The sequence below is a fragment of the Montipora capricornis genome, chromosome 11, assembly GCF_036669925.1.
Source record: "Montipora capricornis isolate CH-2021 chromosome 11, ASM3666992v2, whole genome shotgun sequence".
In the NCBI taxonomy this organism is placed as follows: domain Eukaryota; kingdom Metazoa; phylum Cnidaria; class Anthozoa; order Scleractinia; family Acroporidae; genus Montipora; species Montipora capricornis.
Window position 1 is genome coordinate 26,502,576 of NC_090893.1, and position 18,597 is coordinate 26,521,172.

At 40.5% G+C, this 18,597-nt stretch overlaps 1 protein-coding gene across 1 annotated transcript in view; it reads left to right on the forward strand.

The window, feature by feature from the left end:
- LOC138024068 (uncharacterized) overlaps positions 1-18,597 on the forward strand; it is a 43,398-nt gene that overhangs the window by 21,337 nt on the left and 3,464 nt on the right. Inside the window, exons 18-30 of the mRNA XM_068871157.1 lie at positions 642-824; positions 1,403-1,720; positions 2,350-2,556; positions 3,935-4,096; positions 4,829-5,046; positions 6,207-6,514; positions 7,490-7,834; positions 8,521-8,798; positions 10,585-10,797; positions 13,148-13,220; positions 13,596-13,738; positions 16,605-16,793; positions 18,405-18,477. Of these exons, the coding sequence (XP_068727258.1) occupies positions 642-824; positions 1,403-1,720; positions 2,350-2,556; positions 3,935-4,096; positions 4,829-5,046; positions 6,207-6,514; positions 7,490-7,834; positions 8,521-8,798; positions 10,585-10,797; positions 13,148-13,220; positions 13,596-13,738; positions 16,605-16,793; positions 18,405-18,477 (2,710 nt within the window). The remainder of the gene's footprint in view (positions 1-641; positions 825-1,402; positions 1,721-2,349; positions 2,557-3,934; positions 4,097-4,828; positions 5,047-6,206; positions 6,515-7,489; positions 7,835-8,520; positions 8,799-10,584; positions 10,798-13,147; positions 13,221-13,595; positions 13,739-16,604; positions 16,794-18,404; positions 18,478-18,597) is intronic.

Here is an 18,597-nt window from a genome sequence, read left to right on the forward strand (position 1 = left end):
TACTCGCTTTGAAAGACCCGAAAAGTGGAATGTCCGAGCAATGGGGGTGAATGGGTTTGAAATCGGGTTGACGTCACAAATGGGCAATTTCCGAGCTCATGTCTGCCTCCGCTTAAATGCTATTCCAAGTGCAAAACTTTTGTATGGGTAATAAGTTCTCCTTTGCCTATGAATGAAAAGAGGAGGCAAACACGAACTCGGAACTGGCCTATTACCTTGCATTGCATCACAATACACCTTATTCCAAAATGACCGCCATTTTAGTATTCCTTTTTGGTCTCGTTCAAGGTTAAACATTGAATTTTACGTTTGAACCAAAAGGAGACCAATAGGGCTAATTGGCCAGGAAACAAAACTGAACACTTAATTGGCGGCCATTTTGGAATAAGGTGTATGTGAAGCATTCTGTGACGTCAACCAAATATTAAACCTATTCCTTCCTCTTCATTGCGCGATCGCAGAACAAATGACAACTAGTATTTCCACTTTTTAGCAGCCTGTAAAACGGTGGCGTTGAAGGAGAGAGTTTAAAGTACTAGCAAATTAGTGTTAGACGAGTGCAGATAACTGTTGGACGGAAATGGGTTTTTGAGGTGATAGACACTTGAAATGTGAAAAAAAAAATCTCCTTTGAATTTCAGAAAAGCAAGCCCGTGATGGAGGCTGGGGCGCGTGGTCTAAATGGACCAATTGCACACGTGTTTGCGGAAAGGGAACGAAGACTAGGCATCGCTTCTGTAACAACCCTGCACCGGTCTATGATGGACAACCCTGCGCTGGAGGCAGGATCCAAACGGTAGCATGCAACATTAAAACATGCCCAGGTAATTTAAAATAAACAAAACAAATCAAAACAAAACCAAACAAACAACTTGAGCGCCATTCAAACGAAGAATACAAAATTCTCACTCAGGGATGTCATATAATACGCGTGGATATTTTGCTCATTGCTCGTATTTTTCCTCGCCCCTGCGGGAAAAATACTGCGCAACTCGTAAAATGTCCTCGAGCATTATATATGTTAAACCATCAAATAAGAGATTTATTGTTTCACTACAGAAAAGGTGTTCTTTTCCTTCAATTTTATTTGCTAAAAGTGTTTTGAAAAAAAAAATGCATCGTGTCTTTCAGGGCGCGTATGGACGATGTAAACAGCACAAAAAGTTAGCCAAAGATCTTTATTTGATTGGATAAACAAAGTGACGAGAGACAAGCGATGGCAAGCTCAATTTTCAAGCTTTGCATCGTGTTGAAAACAACTTATTTCATTGAAAAACTCACGTTCCGTCCGTATCAGTGTATTACCGTCTCATATTTTGATCGTTCTCTTGACCAAATATGGTAAAATGGCATGATAGTGGAACAATAAAATAAAGTAACACTCGTTCGTTCCTTCCCTCAGTCATTCATTCATGTCGACGTCTTTTGTCGCTTGGAAGAGAAACTGGAGTCCAGTTTCCAGACGGAGTGTACACTATAAATCCTGACGGGAAGGGACCGGTGAATACCTACTGCGACATGACACGTGATGGCGGTGGATGGACGCTATTGGTCACTAGTCACACCAATACGTGGACGGCCAATAATTTGAAGGAGAGGAACACCAAACAGCCGACGCTGAATGGCGATTTCTCCATCTTAAATAAGGCAGACGATATCAAAAACACTTTGATGGCAGAAGGCGACTGGTTTGAGTATAGAATTGAAGCAAACGAGAGAGGTAAGGCTCGAGTGAGCGATATAAATGCGGTTGAAAGGGGCGTGAAGATGACGAAAAAAACGAAAGAGATTCTAGATCGCATTTACTTTAAAGGACAGAATGTTGTTGGACTTGATAATCCTGCTCATCAAACTGATCGTGTAACAACGTGATAATAAATCTCTTTGATGATAGCAGAGGAATGCGGTGCCTGAATAAGGAAGGGGGGGGGGGGGGGCGATGTTTCCGCAGTCATTTGAAAAATCCTTCGGGTGATATAGTGCGCAAATCATCCCATCATAGCCACACGTGTCAGTCGAATCCCCATGTTATTCAGTATTTCTCAGTGTCAAAGCAAGGAGGGTAACTCTTCGCAAAGCTTCACGGTGTGTAGTGGATTTGTCTCTGGAGGAAGGGAAGCGGCATGCCATTCCCGCTTGGCATGAAGATAAGTGCACGTTGTAGTGCACAATGTTTCTCCAATATATGGAGCATCACAGCTTAAAATACGACATTACTCAACAAAAACGTTTTATTATAACTGCTGACATGACGACGACGTATGTACCGTTGTAACATGTCTTTAAAAAAAAAAACAGTCTTGCCCAGTATAATTGATGTCACACCGCTTTTGGTTTGTACCTTTGTAGGCCGATGGGGAGGAATTTGGCGAGCTCCAAGAGATTACACTTTCGTGGCTCTGAACAACAAGCAGACAAATGTAAAACTGTTGAAGAGGTTTGACAATTGGAAATATGATGACTATGGGATTGAAAAGCGAATGCCTTGGATATCTGGAGCTAAACTGACAACGTCACAAAACGCTACCGGGGATCGACAATGGGGAACCTTGATTGGTAATAAATGATTTTTTTTCTTTATTCGTATTCTAACTCGTCATGCCATCCCTTGATTCTGTCCCTAACCAACCTATTGGAACTCTAAGACTATTCAATTCTATTATACAAACATTTCTTTTGTTTCGGCTAAGAATGACAGCTGATTACCTAGGCCAAAACCAAGGACCTGGAAAAAAGTGCATTACATAAGTTTTCATTTCAAAACTTTGTCCTGGCTCCATAACCACTTAACGCCACGTTTCTTAAAAGGATTAACGTCTCACAGACATGCTTGGCCTCGTCCGTTTCAATACTTTGGCTACCCAGTGATATATCAGTTTTTAATGTCATTTCTTCAATAGTTAGCCAACTTATAATTACCTAGTTTAAAAAAGTCCTTTTCAGGTCAATCAGTATATAGCGTCATACTTTCTATAGCGGATTGAGGTTTTAATAAGCGAAAGTGTGAGGTATTTCATCAAACACTTTCCTAACGCATTAAGACCACAGCAAGCAGGTACTTTCTTTGACTAATCACAATAGAGGCAGGCAATTTCACAGTGTAGTCGTCACGAAAAGCACGTAAATCAAACTGGTAAAACTGGTTTTGAGCCACCTAGCCTTCACCACGGGCGAGCATTTTACTCTGATTGGCTGATAATTTGGAGCGAGATTTTTCAGTCTGCGACAACTAGTTTTAATACCAAAGCAATCGTGAAATTGTTTTTGACATTTAATTGAAATCTGACTTTCACAAAGTGATAATTCATTTTTGCTTCAAGCCTGGTTTACACTGGTGTGAGTTAACAAGAGTGTGTGTCCTCATGCCCAAAATGTCCCTGTTGGAAGAATGAACCGTCCTAAAATTATTGCTATATCTACACGATGAAATTCGAGAATTCACAAAAACTTAGCCCAAGGTTTTCAATCTGCAATCCGGCCACCAAACAATCACATTGTTGTTATATAGCCCTAAGAGATCTAAGGGTGCGCTCGATTGACCCAATTCCGGAAAAGGAATACGTGGATTGATGATTGAAGACGGTGTATTTGTCGATTTGACGCGACAAGGATAATAAGAATGTGTTGAAAATAGCATTTTAGCAGGTGTTTGACAATTTTAATGCGTATGTCCATAAAAACGAAGAATGCTAACTTCTATTCCTTGTATTCCTATTCCGGAATAGGCTTAATTAATCGAACACACCCTAACTGCAACAGAAGTTGTAAATTTTCAGTGGTTTGAGGTGTACATTTGAACGCTCTTTATGCAGGAAGCCAAAAGAGCTGAGCATAGCCCCTTCAACATCTCTAACCAACAAATGTTGGCTTACAATGATGCAACGTTTCGGTAACAATTCTTTATTATTATTATTTTATTTGCTTGTGTTCGAAGGTAACTCTAAGCTGTTCTTCCCTGCTCCCTGGCTGGACGGTAAAGACCTGGAACAGCATCCAGTGAACATATGGTACTGGATCCGAGAACCAAGCTACAAACCTCCAAAATCATGTTTGGATGTCCAGTTAAGAATTTTAGCGAACAATAAGCTTTTACAAGGTAATTTCATTCTTAAGCGATGTATTTTGTCGACATAAAAGGAAAATATATTAACGAAAAAGTAAGAGAGTTCAGAGATCGTAGAATACAGGGAATCACAGAAAAAGGGTACGGAACATAAACACAATACACAAGTACTAAAACTCCATTTCTTCAGGAATTCCGTAAGAGCATATTTCCGAAAAAAATTTCCAAAAACACATGTTCTCAGGGAGATGATTCTTTGGGCTTTCTTACCTTTTCTTTTGTTTTTTAATTTTCTTCATAGACTTGTATTGACTCTTTTGGTGGCACAAAAAATGCCCGCCGTACCGAACTTTCAGGAACTTAAAATAACTGTAGGAAAAGTGCCCACTTTATTATTAAACTTGCAAATGGCTAGTCTTCAGCTTTCAATTCGGAAAAAAAAAAAAATTTTAATCGGATGCGTGGGAATTGAAGTTCCATGTTCCATAATCCTGCCAGCATGTAGTCAACTTGGCTAGATTAGCTGGAAGGACGTCTGGGCGACTGAGACACAAATACGAAATTAAGCCATAATTAAGGCTGATGTCCAGGTGATGGAACCTTCGCTAAGACCAAGGTCTCCCTCTGCGTAACTCCACCGGGATTGCGTTAGGGTTGATAAGGGGGATGGGTGCCAGTGATGAGCGTTGTGTATGTGTGTGTGTGTGTGTGTTTTCTTCAATATTAATGACACTAGTTTTCGTTTGGACCTTTGCTGTTTTCCAGATGGTATCTACACGATCACACTTGGTAATCGTGACATTCAGACTCATTGCAAGTTTAGTGCATACGGAGGAGGCTGGACACTGTTGTTGACCAGTGCGAGCGACAACGGATGGACAAGAGACAACCTGAAATCACGAAACATGGGTACACCAGCAATGAATTTAGACTTCTCTATACTAGAGATGGCAGATAAAATAACGAATACAAAGCATTTTCAGGTATTTTGAGTCCAATCTGGTGGCTACTTACAGGTAATCGTTTTGTAGAGTTGTTTCACTGAACAAACCCAATCTCACGTCTTCTTCGTGAGATTATTTGGAGCAATTGTTTTCACCTTTTTCATGCTCCAACCGTGCACACAGGAATCGAAAGCTTTTCATCGGTTTGGTGAAGGTGAGAATGATTAATTTGAGGAACAGCATGTGAAATGTATTGAAATTATCCGAGATATGAGAAGGGCTGGTTTCAACTAGCGGAGCAAGCTTAAGCACAGGCAACTAAGATAAACTCAATTCATGATCGCGTCTTGTATTGCACTGTATTTGTATTACAATACAATACAATACATACTTAATTGACCGCTCCCCGTAGGAGCTTTTCAGGGCCAATGAAACACAATCAACGAAACAACAGAACACAACAACAACAACTGTTAAGAATCCGGCCCAACTGCGACGCAAACCAGTTTGCTATTTACAAGTGGAGCTGGGAAGTTGAACCAGGGACCACCAGGAAGAAATTCAACGAGTGGTCAGAGCGGCTCTTGAACACGGGATCTCCGGATCTCAGAACATGGAAAAGGAAAGCGCCCTAACACTGGGCCACAGTGCCACACTGCCTCTATTTATACATTAAGGGACAAGGAGTTCCTTACAAAGGTCGACCTCAGAGTGTTTACCCTCCCATCTATGATAATTTATACTACATAGGAAAGACCTCATTGACACCACGAAGGTCATTCCCTTCCTATTGTTAGGACAAAAGACTCTAATTAGAGACAAGTTAACGCTTGTAGCTATGTTACTTACGCTTGTGCATGCGTTATTAGTGCAAACCATCCTTTTCGTAACCGAGCCATAGCTAAGAAAGGACCACGGCTATGTTGACTAGAGTATTTAAAAAACATCTATTAAAAGTGCTCCAGAAGAGAAGTTGTCCTGATTGCCAGTTTGGCTGCTTTACCACCGCTTTACAAAAGGATGGATGGATCTGAGTCATTTGACTACGTTCAGGTGCAAACGTTTAAACGTTTGGCAAAACCAACGAACGTTCAAACGGACGGTCAAGCGCGGCAAACGGTCGTTAGGACATAAATGTCGAAAAGTGGCATTCTTGCAAATGTTGCAAAGGAAATCGAAAATACTTTGTTTATTTTCAGTATCTCATTGAAGAGGACAGCGTGAAAACCTGGCAAGGAGTTTGGGCTACTAAAGCTGGCTGCGCGCTGGTTTCTGCTCGATCAAATAAGCCATGCACAAAGTTAGTTCACAGACAGGGTAACTGGGATTCAGATAGAGCTAAGTCATTCACAAGACTCCCATACTTAACTACTCTTGGTTCCACGGCTTTATTGTCAAGCGCTTCTGATGAAAACAGTTTGAATGGCGCCATTGTGATCGACTCGGCGAAAAGAGTACAACGGCAAAGGGCCGGCGTAATTAGACTTTGGCTACGCGAAGGAACCTGGTGAGTAAAGAGAGCTTGTTGTGTGATTCAAGGGGGAAAACGTCTTCATAATTTTCGTCACACATGCAAAATGAAGTAACGGACCTTCTCTTTAGCTAGATAGTCATATTTTCTTACCTTACATGTTCATTCCCGCTATCAGGTGTGTTGGATAGTGGTGAAGACAAAAGAACTTTATTTACAACATTCACATTGATACCTATTTTTCAGTAAGGGAAGATTTATAAATTAGCAGACTAAACCGATATGATGGGTTAGATTCAGAGAAGTAATGGGGCCTTTTTTTGCCCCCATTTTCTGAAATAATCGTGCCTCATTCGGTGAAAACATGGAATCTTTCGAGTTAAAGAAAAATGCATTGGGCTGGGGGGCCTAAAATCAAGAAAACTGGAGAGGTCAAAAGCAGACTGCCTGTCAAGTTTTCGAGGACTTTTGACAAAGAATATATATTATGGAGAGAATTGCGAACCGCCATGAAACTGATGTGATAGAGCAGTTTTCAAATGACTGTCGAAAGTAATTACGGGATTGCAATTGCTACACTTAACGATTGGTTTAAAAATCTCGAGCCAGTTTATCAACCAATGGGAAGTAAAACCAAAACCAATCGCAATTGCAAGCGTGATTCAGTTTTCCCGTGCTTTGAGCAAGTTACATGGAATTGCTACGATTTGGGATTGTTTCGTTGCGTTGTTTGATTTCATTTGCGTTAACTTGTTAATTTCAATTTACAGTGTCCCCGATTAGTGCTCTACGGCGATAGAAGATTAGACACTTAAATAAAGTTCCTTTCCTTAAGTTCCTATGTTTGTTCATACTATGATTGTTCGAAGGAGTTTCTTTTGGTATTTGTTTCATGACACTCAACTGAAAACCGATGTATTTGCGTTGTAAATGTCCATTACTATTACTATTATTGCTCAAAAGCATGGTTTCAAATGAAATGCTGTAATACGCTCTTCTTTACACTTAAAGGAGATCATGCAATGAACTAAAAACGAAGAAACGCGGACGAGGAGCACCACTGAAAGATGGACTTTACATGATCCACCAAACTTCCCAGTACTTTCCGGTCTACTGTGATATGACGTCAGAGACAGGAGCTTACACCTTGCTTGTTACCAGTTCTACCAACGGCTGGAGCAAAAGCAAGGTCAACTTTAAGAATCCATCGAGACCGTCTTTAGTAAGAGATTATTCCATCTTGGGACTTGCTGACAAGATTAAAGCTTTATGTGGCGGGACGAGTTTTAAGTATCGATTAGAAGCCAATGAGAGGGGGCACTGGGGAGGAGTTTGGACTGCTCCTATCTCCTATAGGTAACGAATTAAAATAATTTTAATTTTAGATGATCCAGTTTGATGGGTTATAGAGTTGTAAGAAATAGCAAGAGGAAACGGTGAAGGAGAAGGAATCCTTGTGTCCCATGATCATCATTTGAAATTTATTTTTAGATCGCGCCTACGCTGACTGCTACTTGTATCTGCAAGAGAAACTTAAGGAGGCAGAGGGCAAGTCGATCAATCTAACCCTTGGGGTATATTTACGAGTTTCAGAAGCAAGGGAATTGATATGTATTGCCTCAAAATCCGAAGTGGGAGATATATCCTACAATTTCTTATGAATCTAATGGCTTGTTTGATGACGAACACGACTCCGACGGGCACACTGATTATCCAACAGCCACCATTACACGATGCCAGATAAGTTCGTCTGAGGCTATCGCGGACCTCTCGGGAAACGTACTTCCGATCTCAAAAAAACTTTTGTGAAATTCACATATAACGGCCAACCCCCCTACACTTATCGGAAGATATCGTTGACGTCATCTATTGTTATTAATGTGCCAACCAGAGCCTCACTGGCTGTCGAAACAATTTGTTTTTTGTTTCTGTGGTTGGCACATTTGAATAAGAAAAGCAATGTTTGTAAACATGCACATTATTATCTAACTGAAGATGTTTTTGATGCAATCTCTTAACGATATTCTTTTATGTTCACCAAGCTTTGTGAGTCAACACAACCGACAGACAAACGTCACTCTGGTAAAGAAATTTGACGACTGGGAATACGACTGGAGAGACTCTCTTGAACGGCGCATGCCCTGGCTGGGAGAGAGAAAAGGCCTATTGACGACCTCTACTCACGCGGACTACTCCAATTGGGGATCGATCATTTCAGAGACGAAAGAATACAATCCAGCCCCGTGGATATACTATAAGATGGCAAATCCGGGTGTTATCTGGTATTGGGTAAATGAAGATGATAATTGTAACTATGACAGCGGGATGCCGCCTGCAGCTGGTGAGTGACCGTAGGTCACATAAATCACATGACCATTTTTTTTACCCTAGTGGTACCGGCATACCTCAGGTATTTAAAGGCCGGATTACTTTATCAATTTCCAAAAAGTCACTATCCAGAGTGACCAAGGTTTCCATATACCCCTCTTCTTAGATGTGCCGAGACTGTGTTTATCGAACGAAATAAATGTTTGTTTGAAGCGCGGGTGATAGACGAAACAGACAGGTGATCCTTATCTGTTGTAGGCACCTGAAAAATTCAGGTGGCCTCCAATCTATGACCTCTGCGATGCCAGTACAATGCTCTACCAACTGAGCTATGAAGCCATACAGTTGGGAATAGGTCAATTTGTTGGGCTCATGTGTTCCCGCACTTATCAGGACAATTTGTAACAATTGTTTCTTATAGACACCTGAAAAATTCATGTGGCTCCAATGGGATTCGAACCCATGACCTCTACGATAACGGTGTAATGCTCTACCAACTGGACTTTCAACCCACTCATTTGAGAGCAGGTCAATCGCCCTTATCGGAGTTATCAGCTGTTTTTCCACATAAACGAGGATAAGGGGTCATTATGTATCAAATTGACTCTTAAGCCTCTTTTGCTTGTAGTTTTAAGAAGAAAAATAAATGTTCCTGTAGGCTCGACTCCAATAAGATCCATTTGTTAGGTCATATGCTTCCGGGAAGGAATCGAAGAATGCAATAAATGTATATTTGAAGTGCGCTTATAGAAGTAGTAAGACTGTATTTAAACACGGGGAAGCATATTCAGTTAATTAAGCTTTACAAATTCAAAACTAAAACGATTTACAACTGCTTTAAATGATTGCCGAGTGGGAATCCAATATGCTGGATACCTTCCTCAGGTTTCCCTTAAATTGTTTAACAGATCCAACATTTTTAAAGGCATTGGGCAAGTTATTCCAGACCATAATGTGGCACCGCTATAAGAGAAGTCTCGCTTTAAATAATTAGTTCTCGGTTTTAGCAAAGCCAGTTTTCCCTCAGAGTTTCTCAGGTTTTTATTAGAGTAATACGGAGGAAAAAGACGTTAAAGATAATCCGGGACATGCCCATTTATTTGTCTTATACATTTCAAAAGCTTTCCATTTCTTTCGTCGAATTGATAGCTTTCTTGCATATTTCTTGCATATTTCTTCAATGTCCCCCCTCCCCCTCCCCCCCCCCCCCTCCTTTATCCAGACCTTTGCTTCCAGCATTCAGCTTACTCCCCTTGATTCACGGCTGTTCTAGTTTTGGTTACGGTGCCTCAAGCATAATAAGCTTTCGAAATGTCTTGTAAGGCCGACCGAATGAATTATCTTTTCATACTAACTTAATTCAATTGCTCTTTAGTACTTGCTAAATAAGTCCGTGAATCCATGTCAGGGGGCAGCTACCTTGTTTTGTTGTGGCATGGGTGGACATCCCCAGCACAGTCACAAATGAGTTTATTTTTAGAATACCCGTTCCCGCCGAAATCAATTGTCATGTCCCTTAAAAAACATGGCAGAAGCAGTCACACGTGATCTGGCTTCTTCTGACTGCTTCAAATTGGCGGTCCTTTGTATTTTTTGGCGCGTAAAGTGTATCTAAATATTAATACATATGTGACTGTGCTTGGGCAAGACCGCAAAGTGATAGATCAACACTCTTACCTAATTCACTCTTGAAAAAAGTTGAAGTTTTGTTTCGTAATCCCGCGAAATTTGTGTTGAAATTATATTCTACAGAACACAGGAAAACTAGAATATTAGAGAAAAACATTTTGTTTTATCTGCTTCAGAGAGTCCAATCCGATCCTACGGTGAGTTATGCCTGCAGCCTCAGAGTGGTAACTGTAGTCCACCGGATAACACACCCTTGGTTTACGTACAGGATACGCCAAAGTGTTCCAAAGATTACATGATGTTCACTTATGAAGATGGTGTGTTAACTCACAAGTGCAGTGGGAAAAAAGTCTGTCCTAATGGTATGCATCATATGTTCCTCTTTTTACAGTTCAATAGGTGGTTTTCACGTGGCATCATCGCCGCCATGTTGGTGGACAAAAGATCTCTCATCAGCTCCTTTTGTTCGTCCACCAGCACTTGTACATTCGTTGTGTACTGTATTGCATGATAATATAGCATTCATATTTAAATGATATGGAAATACCTGGAACAAAATGTTTTATTCCCAAGGGTTTGAATTGGGTACATCACTGAGTTAGCCCATTAGGTCTATTCCTTCCCGGTACTCGATCATTTATTGAGAGTTTAGTTGTCAACTTACACAAGTGATCGGGACCGATGTTCTCAACAGGAACCATGTAAAATGTAATGCTCAGATCATTAATTGGGGACACTAATAAAGTCATCTCTCCTTTGTTTGGGGAACAACCGACCTCGAACCCTGGGCTCGAAAAAGAAAGAGAGATTGGAAATTAAGTTGTCAGCAGGCCTGACCCCATCATTTCTTGCATAGGTTTACAAGTCATAAACTTTTGTTTGATCACATCACCTTATTTGAGCACCCATAATCGAATATGTAATTTTCAGAAATGCTATTCACTTCCATAGAAAAATAAATTAGCCCTCCTTTTGTCACCTGGTCGTCTATTAGTAATTAGATTTAAAAACAACAACAACAACAACAACAACAACACTAACCTTCCAACACTCGTTGGAAATTGATAGCAAATGCCGAGACTTAAGAAACACTTTGTGTTGAATGTCAAAATTGGGTGTACATCTAATCTAATAGGCCATTTCCGAGTTCATGTCTGCCTCCCCTTCAAAGCGAGTCTAAGTGCCAAGTTTTTCTTATGAAAATTAGTTTTCATTTATATGTAAAGTAGAACTAATTACCATCACAAAAACGTCGCACTTAGACTCGCTAGGAATAGAAGGCGGACATAAACTCGAAAATGGCCTATTAGGGGCATTTATGGACCTATAAGTGGGGCCGGCCAGACCTATCCGACGCTCTTCCAGTATGGTGTCTAAAGATATCTGTTTCGCGATAACAACACCATCTCGCACCTCCCAGCAGGCTAAAGAACGATGAATGTGACTTACCAAGTTTCAATAACTCAGAGCATCTATCCATGGAGATCTATGCCCAGAAAGGCACGTAATTAGATGTACGCCAATATCGCTAATGTCACAAAGCTGTCTCATAAACGGCTGGTTTTGATTGGAGACCCAAGCATAAGCACGACCAGTGTGCGTATTTTCTTCAAACTGTTGTTAATTAATTTCTTATGTTCTAATTAGAGATACTAATGATTTAGACGCTACTGAGTTTGCTTATGTCCCTTGAACTCGTTGCTTTGTCGTAAATCAGCTTCACGACGAATCGTAAGCAACCAATAGAGTATTTTCACATGACGTCACGGCGGGCATGTTGCCAGGAGGAGTCAAACAGCGGCCATGTTGGAGGAGCGAATTGAATTCTATTCTTATGAAAATTCTTCCTTTTGTTTTAGTATGCAAATATGGCTGCTGGTCACATGATCGAAAGCACTCTAACAAAAGCAAGAAAGTTGGGATCTCACCCATGACCAGGAGTATCTAACTTGATTACATATGTGACATGGCGTTTTCATAGACTGAGCTATTTTATGATGAATGTTCCTGTCAATTGAGACTCCTCTTAGAGTCTTGCATCAGTTTACAGTCACTCTTGAGGGCTCAGACTAGCCATTCAGTGATGCGGACTAAAACACAACGTTTCGTGGAAAATGTAACAGTAAAGAGCTGTCCAAAAATAGCCTGTTCTGCGTAAACGTCATGAGATAGGCAAAGTATGGAAACTGAATGCTCCTTGTCATGAACTCTTGGATTAACTTAACTGCTTTTGTTTACTTGAAGAGCAAGTAGCATTGATGACCTGTAAATCAGCACCAATGGGATGTTCAAGTTGAGGTGGAGGTAATTCTTTGATTGCACTTGACGTCACAGCGGCCATTTTGGTTGAAAGAACAAAAGCAAGAAAGTCTTGACTCTCGCGTGAGTGCTATCAAAGAATAAGTACACTCCGTGACGATAATTAAAAACAAAACTAGGTTGCATCTCATTTGGAGCCTTCCCGAACGCAAATGACGTGGACGGAAACTTCAATTTAAACAATTTGGTTTTGGATTACACACATGGCTACGAGGCGTTATGGTTAAATTTGAATATTGTTTTGTTAGAAACATCCCTTGAGACTTATGGGACAAAGAAAACAGAACTGAACCGTGAAATTTGACCATAAAGCCTCGTAGCCATGCCTAAATATTGATATATCGAAGGTGGCCCATTAAGTCACTTGACAGGAGCGAAACAATTTGCTTTTAGGTGAAATACCTACATGGTTTACACCGCTGGTCGTTTCAAGCACTTGCAACGAGGCTGCGTCCAAGTTCAAATGGTAATTGCCATCTAATTACTAATTAAAAAGTAAATGCTTCTAAGCGTTTTTAATTTTCGTCTAGACGGTCGCTAATAGGGGCAATTAGAGTGACGACAAGTTCGGGGCAAATTAGTAGAAGGTCGAGTTGCCAATTTCAAAAATGTCTGATTGGAAAATTCCAACATCTCGTTCCTTCTTTTCGGGTCATAAGGAGGCTACGAGAACAAGACTTCGCTGAAAGTCATGATTGCTAAGAGCGCGCTCAGTAAATGTATTTACTTCATTTCACTTTATTTCATGTGACTTTGTATATTTGCTTTCCGTTTTCATTTTCTGTCTCATTTGATTGCAAGTGTCTGCTGAAGGAATTCATTCACTACCTCTCTTTCACAGGACCTTTCATCAGACTTTCAAACATTCATCCGGGTTCTGTGTCCATCCCATGTCCGGGACACCTCTAAATGGAACCACAGCCATTTTGTATAAAGACGCGTGTGATGAGGGCAGACTAAAGTTAGATTTGTTCAAGTTACCAGGTATGTACATAGGGACTAAGTATAGTACTATTAGTACTTTATAAGGATATATCTATATCAGTTTAAAAATATAATTAGGATAGAACGTGCACTGCCATTGGTCAATAGATGTGTTTAGATGATAGTATGTAAACACGGCTGTGAAATCACACGACTTTTGATTGGTTATTTGCTGTCAGACTCGCTTTTTGATTGGCAGGTAAGAAATATGATCGTGTATCAAGAAAATCTGGTTCAATCAAGAAGTAAAAAAGTAGCATTTTCTTTCATTTGTCGAATTATTTCTGAGAAATATTTTTATAAAAGCAATCATGGGTCTCGGGTTTGCATAACTGTCTCGACATCTCCCAACTCCCCCCGGTGTTTGGATGAGGCTATGGAAGCAGAGAAAATGTCCTCTATTGCTTAAATATACCTAGTACAACATACTTACAACTATACAACTTTTAAGGAATTACAGAATTTTTAATTTATACAAAATTAATGTACTTAATCATCATCATGTGCACCTTTTGAGGTTTTTAGCATTTATGGAGGTTCGAAAGGGTTTCAACACTTAGAAGACTCTCTGTTTAGATCGAATAACGCTACAACGCTGTATCACGTAACAGCAATGTTATGGTACCATATGAAACACCAAACAAGATGTGATCTATACTTTGAATTTAATTGCTCATATCGCAAAAACTAGCTAGATGACCTCCCTTTTTTATTGCTGCAAAGTGATTAGAAGGCCACGATCAAAACTTTCGGCAAAGTTTAAAAAAGATTATGTCCAGAGAATTCAGAGCTACCTTAAAAAATCACAAAATTAAGGTGGCTCTGAATCCACCTGACAAAATTTTTAAAACTTTGCAGACAGTTTTATCATGACCTTCTGATTACTTTTCAAAAATAAAAAAAATGGAGGTCACCGAGTTCCTTTTTGAGATATAAGCAAGTAAAGAGAAAACACAGGGTGTTTTTACAGGGCTTGCCCGTTGCCACGGTGACATATTACGTCACATTAATAACTGTATCTTGTTCAGCAAAATGTTTTGTTTTATTTGGTACCACAATATTGCCAATAAATGCTACAACGTTGTGGTGCCGATCCTTCTAATAAGAGCGTCACATGGAAACGTTGAAACTGGTTCGAGCCTCCATAAATAGATATTTAATAAATAGACATTTATTTTTAGCAATTGTTGCAACTTCAGTCCTTTTGACCACCACGTAGCTTTCAAAACAGAGTTGGTCTATGTTGCTTTTGTTTGCTGACCAACGGTTGAGTAAATAATCTATCTGTCTACATGTATAAGTATTCTCGTACATTTCACTATTCGTGAGATGTACTGGAATGTGAACGCACGTGCAAGGCCAGCCTGAAGAACCAGTGTTTACCGTGGGATGGAGAAGCAGATGTACTTTAAAGTCAAACGAGGGTGTTGGGCGTCTAGTTCTGCATTACTCAGTAACAGTATTGTTTGCCTGCTGTCCAATCTCTGTTACAAGAATACTGATTGCACTTTTTGCTTTTCACCATTCATGTCCAAATCTCACAAGTCGTTCATACCCCCGGGGGGGTACTTCCTTGCATGGGCTATATAGGTATGTGCAGCCCCAAAGGGTAGGGTTTTTCAGCCGTTTTGGTCATAAATAGGGTATCGATTTTGGCCAATTTTTCTTCCATTTTGGTCATAAATAGGGTATTGATTTTTGCACTCTAGTCTTGAATTCGTTTTTTATTTAGAAGAAGCTTCTTCTTTATCATGTCCCCCTTCCTCCATCTGCACTTTGCCTTCCTCTCCCCCTAAACATTGCCTTTAACATTGGTCTGAACTAGGGAAATAATTATAAGGCAGGTCTGCACCAGGGTATTGATTTAAGGGTCAGGTCATAAATAGGGTATCAAATTTTCGGTCAGGTCATAAATAGGGTAGGGAAAATCGCAGATTTTGGTCATAAATAGGGTAAGGCTAACGTTAGCAAGGGAACCGACCCTAACCCACTTTTGATGCAGGCAAATTCAGTCTACAAGACAGGTATGAACGACTCGTGAGACTTGGACATGAATGGTGAAAAGCAAAAAGTACAATCAGTATTTTTGTAACAGAGATTGGACAGCACGCAAACAATCTCCTTCGCACATTGATCGTTTTGTTCTGATTACTGTCTGTCTTTGTTTCCAGACTATTTATTTTATTTTACGTTTTTCACCTATCCGTCTTGCATTTTCACATTATTCAACCCATTCAGTTACAGGCGGACTTCGTCATCACCCTCATTTAAATCTCGACTGTATTTAGCGCTGGCATTTGGAACGGCATTTTTACAGACCCCAGTTATTTTTAGATTCGTTTTAACACGAAACCAGACCAGAAATTGTTACCCATGGGATTTAGACTGGTCGCTCGCGCAAGGCAAATTCTATAAGAATCGAACTCGTCTAAAAATAGCATTATCTTTGAAAATGCCGTTACATAGACCTAGTATTGGACTTGTAGTCTCCTAGCTATGGGCTCCTCACATTGATTTGGTCTCCAATGTTCATATAAAGCGTAATTAACCACATTCACGTTCCTTACAATTGATCACCATCATTTTGGCTGGGCGTATTTCGAGGTAGCCGTCATTCTTACAGGTTACCGTTAGAATTGCGGCCTCTAGTAACCTATAATTCGCTTGAGTCTAAAAATAGCATGATCTGTGAAGGGCCTTTACGTAGAGGGAGTATTGGAGGTTACTGTTGGCTCTTGGATCTGGGGCAGTGATTGGGGACAACAATGCAATCAAATCAAATCAACTCATTTTAAAATCGAAGGTTGGTTTTTCCAAACTTGGTTGGAGTCGATTTCTTGCTGACATGTATGTTTACACTCCACAGTGTACCAAAGTCCTATTAGAGCTTTGGGCGAGTTCTGCCTAGTCCCAGAAAGCGCCAGCTGTGATCCACCGGATAACACACGGCTCGTATACCGTAAAGAGGCTGAGTGCACTGCAAGCTTCATGTACTTCACATACAAGGGTGGGGTACTCACTCACAGTTGCAGCGGCAAGAGAGTGTGTCCACAAGGTCAGAGACCAAGGCACATGATACTTTTTACTCGTTTACTTAAGCCCATTTTTTGTAAGGTCCATTTATTCACCAGCGACGCAAGCATGCGCACAAGCAACGCATAGAGACGTATGGACTTGTCTTTGATTAGGTCGATTTCCGACGCTTACTCGGGTTCGGTTATATGTTTTCGTGGGGCTAAGTGCTGGCTCATTTCCCGAATCAGAGGCTGGTAATCGAGCCTAGTCTTTGATCAGTGTCATTAGTTCTTAGGGTACTCTTGAACAAGAACTTTAAGATCTTGAGAGAGATGGACCGAGGCAAAAATGACGTCAAAGGCTTACTAGTTTAAGAATGCAATGCATGTGTACGCCGCAGAATTAATATGCAGCACAGGAGTTTTGAGCTTTCAGACTTTAAAACTCACGTGTTGCATACATAATAAGCTGAAATTTTAAGATAGTGAGCCTTTGACGTCACTTTTCCCTGGATCCAGCCCTCTGAGGTACAATCCTTTGGATAAAAATCAAAGCTCAAATTTTGCCAGTCAGGCTCCAGTTGTTCAAAAGATGGATAACGCTATCCACCGAATGAATCAATATCCAGCGGATAAATACTCGCAAAACCAATTGAGTTATCCAGTGGATAGCGCTAGTCACCCTTCGAACAACTGGGGTCAGGTGTTAAGCAAACACCTTTTCAAAGCCTGAAGAAAAGAAGGAAGTGATTTGTTTTATATTTTTATTTTTATCACAGGGGTACTTTATAGTCATTTATACATTAAAGGGACAATGCCCATGGATAGTCAGTAATTGCACATAGTCAATAATTGGACCTCGGAACGTTAACCCTCTCGACCATGATATACTGCAGAGGAAAGACTATGCACAATACCGGGAACTCCATGCTCTACTCTTTGTGAAAAGGGAATGGGTTCCTCTACGTCCCTTAGGGTTATGAACATTGGAAGCTTGGGAGACGGGGCCTTCGGTTTGTAGTCTTTATCTTAGAAGACGAGAGATTTCAGGTGTCATCACAAAGGCAGCACTTTCTCCTCGGTTGTTTAAAGACCCTGAGTGTTGGTACGGTCGGAGTTTTGATTCCGCGACCTTCCACACAGTAGTCCGATGCTCAACCAACTCAGCCAACCCGTCGGCGAGTTTATTCTCTTTTTTCCCCTTTGCTTCCGTCGTAGGTGTAAAGCCAGCCCCAATCAAACGGCTACGAAATCAATATTGACTATTGGTGTTGCATTTCACAGTTATCTATCACTCAAAGTTGATACTCGCTGCGTACCTTATATAGACTTTTTGCTAAAAAAAAAAAAAAATCTTACAATTTTTTTACTACAAAGAATTTACGAGGGTAGTGGCACTACTAACTTACCACCGGAAAAGAAGTCATTTTTTTAATGGATAACTTGCTGGTTATGGAAACCTAAAGTTGACGAATTTAATTTTGCGAAGATAATTAGGCAAGGGAATTTTCTTAACTCCAGGCCCATGATCATTGTTGAAAGTAGGTGATTGTGGTCTAAAAAAAGGGGAAACTTTGCGTTGTCGGCTTCCATAAGGCGAGTGAACTTAATCATACTGCCATAGTCCACCAGTCAACCATGTTTCGTTTCAGGTGGAAGAGTCGGTTGGGGGACGCCATTGGTGGTATCAGGCACTTGCCCACCTAAAGCATCTGTGTTCCACAGGTAAACAATGTCTCGATGACTAATGATCCCCTTAACTCGGAAACTAGCGTATGAACCCTGGGTTTTGCAAGTTTTGACATGATACAAGTCGTTAATTCGTTTTTTTTTTTTATGTTTTCT